Source organism: Otolemur garnettii, unplaced genomic scaffold, assembly GCF_000181295.1.
Source record: "Otolemur garnettii isolate 467f Iridium unplaced genomic scaffold, OtoGar3 scaffold00016, whole genome shotgun sequence".
In the NCBI taxonomy this organism is placed as follows: Eukaryota; Metazoa; Chordata; class Mammalia; order Primates; family Galagidae; genus Otolemur; species Otolemur garnettii.
In genome coordinates, this window is record NW_003852411.1 from 18,220,535 (window position 1) to 18,232,278 (window position 11,744).

At 44.1% G+C, this 11,744-nt stretch overlaps 1 protein-coding gene across 1 annotated transcript in view; it reads right to left on the reverse strand.

Moving 5' to 3' along the window:
• The window catches only part of TNN (tenascin N), a 54,357-nt gene that overhangs the window by 14,169 nt on the left and 28,444 nt on the right, over positions 1 to 11,744 (reverse strand). Inside the window, exons 10-14 of the mRNA XM_012802588.1 lie at positions 9,968 to 9,974; positions 8,827 to 9,090; positions 6,251 to 6,381; positions 5,224 to 5,356; positions 4,641 to 4,792 (exon numbers count right to left, since the gene is read on the reverse strand). Coding sequence (XP_012658042.1) covers positions 4,641 to 4,792; positions 5,224 to 5,356; positions 6,251 to 6,381; positions 8,827 to 9,090; positions 9,968 to 9,974 — 687 coding nt within the window. The remainder of the gene's footprint in view (positions 1 to 4,640; positions 4,793 to 5,223; positions 5,357 to 6,250; positions 6,382 to 8,826; positions 9,091 to 9,967; positions 9,975 to 11,744) is intronic.

Consider the following 11,744-nt stretch of genomic DNA (forward strand, 5'->3'; position numbering starts at 1 on the left):
TCTCTGCCTCCCTCCCTTTGTATTCATTCAAATGCAGCAGCCCCAATACAAAATCTAATCTTCTTCTTTCCCACCAGACTTCCCAGCATGTGCCTTGAAGTAAAACACATTATCTTCAGTTTGGGAAGGCAAACCACCTGATACTTGTGCCTTCTTTACAGTTTTCTCTGGAAAGAGACAGGGAGGGAGGAGAGACCAGGTTACTGCCCCACAGTGCTGAATGCTCCATCTGGGCACTCACAGGTGACTCCTTCTGAAGCACAAGCCCAGACGTGGGGCCCAGGGGGGATGAACTAAGGCACCCAGGGGCGGGGAAGCTCCAGGCTCAGGTCAGACCACAGATACCTCCTGGCAGGGGTTAGGGAGGGAGTCACTTCCATTCCTGACCCTCTGCCAGTTCATTGCAAAACAGGAATAGAAGTAGGGAAGAAGAATCTGCCTCACAGAGTTCCTGGGAGGACCAAAGGAGACAGTACGGACAAAAACGTTCTATAAATGGAAAAGAGCTGCTGAATGTGGGAACAGCATTTGGGGAGGATTGTAACAGTTACACAGCACATTAACATCACTCACTTCCCCCTGGGCTCAAGTGTCCGTGTTTGAAAGACACTATATTCCTTTCTTGGCTTGCTTCATTTTTCTTCACTCATTTATTCACTTATGTAACGATCATTCAGTGCACATCTGCGGAGTGCTGGCCCTGGGGCAAGCATTTGTGATGCTATTTTATTTAGAGGCTGATGCAAAGGTAACACACACATCTCCTCATCGGTCAGTCAGAAAGTTTAAAAAGAGCGGTCCTGACTCTGTTTCTCAAACAGCATTGCTTAAGACTTTCAGGACTTGTTAATTTCCTACCAAGGTTTCCTGTCCCAACCCTTTCCCTAGGACTCGCCCTGTACCCTAGACAGTGAAATTCTAGCACAGATGTACAGATGTGGCACCAAGATTTGGGTCCACACCTGTTGTGTCAAGTCCTGTTCCCACTACAAGGTCAAATTCAATCAGGCTCAAATCCAATCCTGTCTCCTAGGACAGACACATTACAGACCAATAAACACAGTGCCCAAGCTTGATGGCTTTCCAGCTGATTTTTTTTTTCTTAATAATGCTTCAGTTTGGCCAATGGAGCTTCCCAAAATGATTCTGGTGCTCTTGGCATCACTGTTTAGACCCAGCTCTATACTTGCCTCTACTAGCTATGTCCTTGGGCAAGTTAGTTAACCTTGTCAAGCTTCACTTTTCTCAGCTGTTAGATCAAGATGTTAATAGCCCCTCTGTCACAGGCTTAAATTGAGGCTTCAGCAAGGTCATTAATCATAGTAAATCATAAAGTATTTAGGCCAGAGTCTGGCACATACAGATATAATAAGTTATTATTATCTCTCAATAAATGTTGGTTTGCATTTTATTATATCAGATTCCAAATGAACCTACCCACAAGGATCATTTATACATCCTTATCAGGCATCTTTAATTGTCTCACTCAGAATCTAGTCCATTCCTATCCTGCAGGATGCCAACACCCTATAAGGAACTACTTGGGAATAACAAAAGCCCCTTAGCAAATAAATTTCAACCGGAAAAAACCTACATCTCCACAAATGCCTCTGATGCAGTCCTTAAAGCTTTCAAGGTGGAAAACAAAGATGGAAATATTTGAGACATTTAGGCTTTCCCTCATGTTCCTTGCAGCCTCCCACCAGCACAGAGTGTACCTGGGGGCAGAGCTCTTCTGGCCTATTCATCAAATTGAGATCCTGCTGCCTGGGATGGAGAAGAATTATCATAAAAGGGTTTTAAAAGCACAATAAAAAAGAGCAAAGTAAGATAGGTCGTCTTTCAGTGACAAAGGACTCTTGAACTCAAAAACACACGAAAACTGTCCATAAAACATTGAGTGGAGAAGTTTTCAGGACTCCATGTGTTTTCTGGAGCATGGTGGCTTTAAGGAGAACCCTACAGATTCTTGGTTCATGCTTATCTCCAGGTATGTAGGTCAGAAAACAGTTCTCAGAATGGGATGTTGAGGCAGTTGGTATGGGATAGAATGCAGAGTGGTTTCATTATTTCTGGAACTGACCTCTGTGCTTTTGTAAAGGACATTTGCATGGGCAAGCTCCCTGAGGGCAGGGATTTTAGTCTATCTGGGTCACTGCTGGATCTTGAACATATAAAACAGTGCCTGACACATAGTAGGTACTCAATAAATATTTGTTCAATACATCACGGGTATTCCCAGGCAGACAAGCTGACAGATCTCTATCTAAAGGTTGCTTAGACAAATGTCTCCCTCCCTATGCAAAGTCGGCTTTCAAAAAAGCCACACTAGTTGACACAAACCAAATGTCCTGCCAATAGTCAATTATAGGCACAAAGACAGGAAATTAGGCTTCAGGCCATGAGGGACAGAATGTTTAGAGTCACAATGATGCTGATGAAAAACAGCAGGAACCACCCTATGGGTCCGGAGAGGTAGAAGACCTCCCAGGTTACATTCTGTTCTGCTATTTTTATAAATCTATAAGGAATTTCCCCCAGCCAATCCAATTACTGCCTTTCAGCCATCAGATGCCACTGTGCAGATAATAAGTTTTCGTTACTGCAGCTCATCAGATGGTATCATTTTATTCATGGCTGCTCAAGTATGTTTAGTTTCCCAGGCCCCCGGGCAAACGTGTAAATGAATCTAGTTTGAGCTCGATGAGATCAGACTTTCTCTTTGCCACAGTGAGCTGCAGAAACAGCAGGTTATGGCTACACACTGGTTTGGGGCAGTGAAAACTTTATCAGTTCAGCCACAGGGACAGACAGGGTAGAGGGAGATGGAAGGATCCGATTGCAGCTCATCATATAATTGGGGCAGGCTGATGCAATCAAAGAAGGTGTCCTGCGGTCTAAGCTGACAACGACCCAAGAGAATAAAACCTCTACACAGAAAAGGGATGATTAGAACACTGCCCAAATTTCCCTCTTCCAGGCTTTAGTCTTTTAAATCAAAGTCCAAAAGGTCTTATTTCTGTACCGTGGAGCCAGGGTACAGAATCTGAACAGCAGGCTCTGATTCAGAGGATGAACCCCTCCAAAGAGGTCACACATCTCCATCCTGGATGACCTGAGATGACCAACTGGGAAGACCAGTGGGTAAGGAGGCCAGCGTCCTGAAATCTGGTCCTAGCCTTGTTATTAACTTACAAGAACAGACAATTAAATTTATGAATTCATCCTAGAGAAGGTGCTACATACTTATTGCTGAAATCACTACAGTCACCTTCAAGGGACTCCCCTTGGCCATCTGGAGAGTGTAGTGATATTCAGTAATGAGATATGTAGCACTTTTTCTAGGATGAGTTCACAAATTTAATTGTCCAGAAAAGAGTTCCAGAATTGTTTCGAAGGGAGGATTAGGCACTGGCATTGGTGCATAGCTTCCTAAGGGGAGTACCTCAAAGGTGACCAAGGAGATACACAGCAAGGGGGGATGTAGCACTTTTTCTAGGATGAGTTTGTGAACTTAACTGTCTGAGCTTGTGTGTGACTTAGCCACGGCACTTTTGTCTGTGGGCCTCACTTTTCCTCTCCATAAAACAGGAAAAATAAACCTCTCTCAGTCTAAAGCTATTGTGTGTGCATCAAATTTATGAAACTGCTTTGGAGAGGGTAAGATATAGGTAATACATACAAATAGGGCATTTTTAGATGACGATAAACCCCTAAGCCTTTCTACTCATCCGCCTTAGTTTAACCAAGCCTGTGCAAACTAAAATTAAATCCTCACCTTCTCCCCGACCCCATGCCACTGACTAAACAGATCCTTTCTGGCGTAGGAGAGCCCAGAGAAACCTGAAAAACTGAGTTTCCAACCACAATAGGATGGGAGGTTGGACTTGCCTCATTGTACCCCCTCCCTTTTGGAGTTCAGGCACAACTGGCCAGCATTGTAAGACTGACAGAACAGACTCTTTGCGACCATAAGATACCAAATTATAAACAAGACCTAAGGCCATGTCAAGCAAGAGTTAAGTCACTCTGACCCAGTATACTGTGTCTTCCTCTTGCAACCTGACTCTGGCAAAACACCACACAATAATTAATAGACTCCCTTGTCTTATTTTAAATATTCCTTTCTGCTAATTCTAAGTTTTTAGACAAAGCTTTGCTCCTTTAACCAATTGTAAGTTAAACAATCTCTAAACCCACCTATGACTTGCAAAGCCCTGATTTAAGATCTCCCAACTTTTCAGGCCAAACCAATGTTATACCTTCCTCAAAATGATTTATGTCTTTGCCTGTAACTCCTGCCTCCCTGAAATGTATAAAACTAAACTTAATAATTCCATCACCTTGGGATCACTTACTCAAGGCTTCTTGGTTGGTTTCCCGCCCCCCCCGGCCATGGTCACTCATATTAACTCAGAATAAACCTCTTTAAATTATTTTGTAGAGTTTGGTTTCTCCACTAACACCCATTGTAGGACAGATGTTAAGAATTATTAGGCTCTCTTCTTACAGTGGGTTTGGATCTTTCTAAACACAGCTGTAAACCTACAAAGTTACTCTCTTTCGTGGATAAAGAATAGATCCCCCAAACACTCCATGGAGCAGCTGCGACCAGCTCTCCAGGGCACCATGTGACTCACAATCCAACCGCCTCCATCCGTGTCCATGTCACAGTACACCTGCAGGGGCCGGCTGGCATCACCATGCAGATAGATGGTGTAGAGGCCACTGGCAGCGTTGCTGTTCTGCTGAACCTGACTGCAGTCCAAAGGGTGTGGGAATCGGGCGCCAACTGGGAGCCAAGCAGAGGGACAGCATCATCAGGAGAAGGACAAGGAGAAGGAAGGTGGGGCTTTTTCCCATTTTTAAAACAATGGATTTTGTTTGGAAAATATTTTATAACCTCCTATTTTGCTTCCTCCAACTCTTCACTCACATCTTATTTTTCTCACTCATTCTGTTCTTATCAAACTCTCCAAATGCAACAGAAATAAGGTTAAGTTCACATCGTTCCTCCCTCAAACCAACTCCCCCACAAAATAACACTCCATTTTGCTCCCTTCTTTAGTCTCTCCATTCTGGGATGGGTCTCCTGTGAACGCGGCCCCATTTTCATTTCCTCAGAGTGAAAGAATTTCCTAACTCTGAATGCACCTGCTCCTCACTGGACACCTTTTCTGGCCTCTCAATGCTTGTCAGTCAGAGTACAGGACTCCGCCTTACCTGTGGAGAGGGTAGTAGATGCGCTCCTGCTCTGGCGATCACCCTTGAAGGCAACCAGGGACACAGGGTAGGTGATGCCCTGCTCAAGGTCTTGCAACTCAAACCTCTGGAAGTCCCATCCCAGCTGCACCTCCTACCAAAGGAGACAGTAATAACTGTGAACACCCAGTTATTCAGTTGACTGCCCCCAGCACCCTAGGTGTTAACATCATTCCCTGGTGCTAATAACAGCAGCTCTCAGAGGGCACAGTGTTTTGTCTCTCTGAAGGCGCAGTGGTAGTCCAGAATCCCAGTGGGTCCCAGCCACTTCTCTGGAGGGCTGTGCTGTGGTGGAGACTCAGCATTGTTGCTTCCGGACCAGCCAGGTTTCCTGGGGACTCCTGCCTTCTGATATGCACTGGGGCTGTGACTATAGCCACCATGGGGAGTAAAATGTTGCCAAAAGACTAAGAAAACATTAATACTAGAGGTGACATTGGTCATTGATATCTGTGAAACAGAGAGATCGCCAGTATTTTAGTAAACTTCCTCCTGAACCTGTAAACAGAGGGCTAACTTTCCTAGTAGGGATGGTAAGAATTAAGTAAGATAAAAAATAAACCAAAATGTCCTTCCTTTTTTTCTTCCTCCCTTCTTTCTTGCCAAGGAGAGAGAATAATAATTTTTCATTGGGACAAGTTTTAAAAATTTGCTGACTTTCAGATTCTAAGGAGGAAATACAACCTTCAGAATAAGGGTTAATCGATTCACCAATAAATACTTATTGAGTACCTACTATGTGCTAAGCACTGCCTTAAGCACTTTAGATCCAATGATAAGCAAAACAGACAAAATTTCCTGCCCTGTGGAACTTACATTTACTTGGGAAGATCAACAATAAACAAAATAACTTGGGGCAGATGAGTGCGGCCAGCAATGTGATCAGTATAGCTCGGCCAGCAATCCAGCTGACTGGCCCCACTCAGCGGCTTCACCCAGGGGCTGGGAAGAGAAGGCACCAAGAGAAAAGACAAGCAGGGTCCAGTACCTTAATTGTGCCGTCTGGGAACTGGTAGGTCAGAATGTAGCCATCGATCTGAGCAGAGGGTGGTGTCCAGGTCAATACCCCTCCAGACTGTGTTACAGCAGATGGACGAAGGTTTCGGGGAGGGTCAATTTCTGTATGTAAAAAGTCAGGTAATTACCATTATTAAGATACAACTGAGGCAAGGTAATTTTTGAGAAATCGATTTCCATTTTCTCCCCATACACCTTTCCATTTGTCTTCCTTGCCACACATCCCTTCTGACCTTTGTTTCTAAAAGTACAACCCCTTTGAAAACAAGAGGACCAGAGGAACAGGGCACTGGGTGGGTGCCAGGGTGCAGAATCTGGGCCCCCAGTTCCCAGGAAGATTCTCCGAGAGTGATGGGCTTGAACAGGGTAACAGGCACATTCTCACAGATGTCAGGGCTCCCGAGGGATGTGAAAAGATGGACGAGTGGCTGATCTGAGGGCCCTGTACTCAGAGGCCAGGGGTGACTCAGCACACACAGCTGAAATGCCTGTCATTGATGACTTACAAACAGCCTGGAGGAAGGAGCAGACCTCTGATTTACTGAGATTTCTGACCCACCAGCAGAATGGGGACTAACAATGGAAGTTAAGTTGTATAGAAATCTGATACAAAATTATCTTTCTTACATATCTAAATATGTGGCTTTAGATACAAAAGCAGTACAGGAAGAAAGGGAAGTAGATAAGGAAAACTGTACGTATATAAAGGGGGGGGAGAAAGAGACAGAGAGAAGAAGGAGGATAGAAAAGAGATGTACAAAAAGAAGAGTATTTTTCTTCTACGCATTTCCCCGCCCAAACCCCAGAGGGAATGTGCGGGTACAGAAGTGTACACTGCAGACCAGCACAACAAAAGCCCAGCAAAAATACGAGTCAACACCATTAATAACTGGTCAGACAATGCTTTCATTTTTTTTTTAACCAAATAAGATATATGGAAATTTCCATTTTGAAAAAAGCATTATCATAGAAGGTTATTTTAATTTAGAACTTCCCCCAAAAGATGTCTCCAGGCTATTTTCTACCCAGTAGCATTTCAGTTGAGAAGTGAATTGTAGTATTTTAATAGAAGTCAGACAGCTGTTGTTTTGAATTAGGATGTTTTGACAAATTTTGAGTTTCTGTAATATCAGCTTGGTTTGATTTTCAAAAGCATGGCATCTGGCATAGATTTTATTCTTTCTATCCCGTGGAAGAACTGAATTTCCTGCTTTCATAATCAAAACAAAAACGGTCATGATTTAAATATCTTTAGCTTCTGCCACCTCGCTGCCCAGCTCTCCCCTGGCTGTGGACCTGAGATGTCTGGCTTAGTTACTTTCCCATTTCTATGAAGTAGAAAGATGATAAATTCATTATAGTTATCTTTAAAAACAGAAATAGTAAAACCAAGAAAAGACAAAGAAGGAAGAAGGGGAGAAAGGAAGGAGGAGGTAGGAGGCAGGGAGATGCCGGTTACTGGGACCTCTAGAGAGCAACACTGGGTACGAGGGGGTCTGTAACGGGGAGAAGCGCTTGTGTGTGTGTTACAAAGCTTTGTTTAATTTTAAACATTTTACTATAAACATTTATTTTTTGTATTAAAAATGCCAATTAATTTTAACTATTAAGAAGCATAAAGAAATTCAAAATGAAAGCTACAACTTAATTCTAGCCCAAGAATATGGGGAGGGGGTAGGGAAGGGGAGGGGAGAAGGGCGGCTGGGTGGTGAGAGGGTGACCAGAAAGATCACCTATATATCTGTCTAACAAGGGTACAAGTGAACTTTTCTAAAACTAAAATATAAATGTTTTGACACAATGACTAAGCAAATGACATGAAATCTGTGTTAACCAGCTTGATGAAAGTATTTCAAACTGTATATGAAAACACTACACTGTACCCCATGTTTGCATCAATGTATACAGCTATCATTTAATAAAGAAAAATTTAAAAAAAAAAAAAAAGAAATTCAAGGCATCTCTAAAGCCTGTGGCCACACTCAGTGCACTTAACCGTGGACTGGACAGGCAGACCTTGTCCACAGACCCCAGGGTGGGCATAATGCCCTTTTCCAGGTGCCTCTGAGGGCTGATCTCCAAGATGCTCCATGATGGAACCAGAGGCCCCATCACACACACAAAACACACGTAGTCCCAGAGTCATCATCCTCAGCTGGAGACAGAACAGAGGAAGATGTTCCACCTGCACCCCCACCACAAAAGCTGGAAATGGAAGGGGGGCCTGCCTCTCTCTTCCATGGCTGGAGCTGGGGACCACCCAGTTTCTAACAGCAGCGGGGGAGAGCCTGAGCGCTGGGCTAGGCAGAGGGGTGAGGGAGGCTGCCTCCTGCACCACCATCACCCCACTTTCTCAACGTTCTGCCATCGCATCTGAACTGGCATGCTAACATATTATCTCAAAAAGGTAAAAAGAAGAATGAAGAAATTGAAGAATGTCCTCAGGTAAAGCACCTGCCCTCTCTGCTCCCCTCTCCGCCCCACTCAAGGAGGAAGACTCTCTCCAGGTGGGTATGAAGGGTTCCCCATCCAAGTCCCACTCGGTACCTGTCCAGGCCCTGGTGTCGGCCTTCTTGCTCTCCCGGGTCCCCTTCTCGGCCCACACATACACCGTGTACTCCACACCTGGCCTCAGGCCCTTCAGGACGGTGCTGCTCTGCTCCTTCCCCACAGGAACCTCCTTGGTGTCTCCATCAGCAGAGGTGTAGCGCACCATGTACCTGTCAATGGCGGCCTGCACTGGGTCCCAGGAGACGGTCACTGTGTTCTCCGTCACCCGGTTGGTCACCAAGTTTTGGGGGCTGTCGATATCTTTTTTAAAAGATTAAGAAAAGGCTAAACTTTAAAACCAAGGAAGGATATCCTACCCCCATTTCCAGGAGCTCTCCACTCAAGTTATCACTAATGACAGCGGAATTCCATTTAAAACAGGAGTCAAAAGGTTCCATTTGGGGAGGAAGCAAACCACTGGATTCTAAGACTGGAAAGAATCAGATCTTCTCCCAGTTTATTCATAGAGAAATTTTTTGTCCTTGTAGTTCTCACCAAAATAATAACACAAGCGCCTGTTGTCCCAGCGCTGTGGGAGGCCAAGGTGGGTGGATCACCTGTGCTCAGAGGTTCGAGACCAGCTGAAGACCCTGAAGACCCGCCTGAGGCAGAGTGAGCCAGAGTGAGACCTCGTCTCTACAACAACAACAAGACAGCCGGACCTTGTGATCCCAGCTACATGGGGGGCAAGAAAACACTACAGGAGGAAGAAGTAATAATAATAAAAAATAATAATAATGACACACGCCTCTTAAGCCACAAGATAAGCCATCAAAACTGCTGTCCAAACAACCTCTTTTGGCTCAGTGCCTGGAGCACAGGTTACGATGCCGGCCACATACACCCAGGATGGTGGATTCAAACCCAGCCTGAGCCAGCTAAACAAGGACAGCTGCAACAAAAAAATAGCCAGGTGTTATGTGGCGGGCACCTGTAGTCCCAGCTACTGGGAGGCTGAGGCAAGAGAATCACTTAAACCCAAGAGTTTGAGGTTGCTGTGAGCTGTGACGCCATGGCACTCTACCAAGGGCAACATAGTGAGACTCTGTCTAAAAAAAAAAACTCTTGCATGATCTTCATGGTAGCTGGTTATTTTGTTTCACAGAATTTGAGAGCTAAGTAGTCACATCTTCCAAACTTCTTGACTTATAAAGGGAAAGAGAGTGGAGGCTGAGAGAAATGAAGAGTCTTGGCCACATTCCTGCTGAGTTCGTGTGTTAAAACCAAGACTAGGTCCTCTTTGCTCTGAATTTTAGCCCTTTCATCTTCTCAAGAACTTCACCCCTTTCATCTGCCCTCTCCCTACTGCATCATCAGTCTCTTCTTCTCCATCCCGAGTCCCACACAAGCAGGCTGTAGGATCTCCCATCTCCCCCCACATCATTCTGTTTCTCTGTATCCCTGAACTGACAGACAAACGCCTGCAAACCTTAGCTTCGCCACTCAGTCAATCACATGTGGCATCTATCTATACCACACCACCAAACCTGCTAGCTTAGGTCACTAACAACTTAGGGCTACCATGACTAATTGGACATTTGCCATCCTCAACCACAACCACTTTTGAGCAGCATTTGGCAGAGCTGAACCACTCGGCCCTTCTTGAGGCGCGCGGTTGGCTTCCATGACTACACCCTTCCCCAATTTTCCTCCTAACTCAGGTTCCTCATTCCTTGGTCCTTTATAAACAATCTTCAAATGTTGGAGCATGCAAATCTCCATCTTTTCCTCTCTCTACATTTCCCTCTGGGGATCTCACTCATGTCCCTGTTTTAAATGCCAGCTGGACGCTCACTGCTACTGACTGTTTTCTAGTTGTTTCTACCACTGCATCTGGTATTAGACGCTCAGTAAGAATTTGTGGAATCAGTAAATAAATCACTCAATTAGCCAAGGAACAAGTATCTCAACTTAAAATAGCTACCTGTGGCTATTTAAATATTAATTAATTAAAATAATGAAAATAAAGAATTATTTATTTCCGCTATTTCCGTCACGGTTCAGAGAGCTCTACTGGACAGTGCATTTAGTATTTAAAAACATAATACAAGCATTATCTCAGAAGTATCTCAACTTAAATATTTAAAACTTTTAACATTCCTCCCCAAACTTACTATCTGCCATCCTCTTCCAAAAATGGTACCCCAGCCAGTGTGTTGCTCAAATCAGAAACACAGCTCATACTGGATTCCTCATTTTCTTCTTATCCCACATCTCAACTATCAATAAGTCCTGTCACTTATACTTCAAAACAGAGTCCCAGGCATCGCCTCCTCTCTATCTCTTCTGCCACCACACTTGTTCAGACTATCATCATCTCACACCCAAACTTTTCCAGTAGCTTCTTTACTAATCGTCCCCCTTCTACCCAGGTCATCTCTTATATTCATTCTCCTCACTGTGGCCTGGAAAATGTTTGGGGGGGATTTTCAGATTAATATGAGGGTACAAGTAATCAGGTTACATTGTTTGCATTTGTTAGGTAAAGTTCAAGTTGTAGTTGAGCCCTTCACTCAAGGGGTGTGCTGTGTACCCCTACATCATGCACCTTAGGTGAGAGCTTACCAATCAACTTTCCTCCTGCTCCTCTTTCCCCTTTTCCTTCTGCCCCCCCCCCTTTTGAATTAAATAGCATTTTTCTCTCAGGTGGGCATGTCTTTGTTTATCTATTGGTTCATATAGGTATTGAGTACATTGGATACTTGCTTCTCCATTCTTGTGATAATTTACTAAGAAGAATGTGTTTCAACTCCATCTAGGTAAAGCTTCCATCTTTTTCTATTAAAGAAATTGCTTTTATTGAGCATGGCATCATATCACTCTTCTTTTATAAATACGACACACTTGGTTGGTTATATTTATTTATTCTTGTAATAAATATAACACACCACTTGGTTCCTTGTGATCTGCCAGTT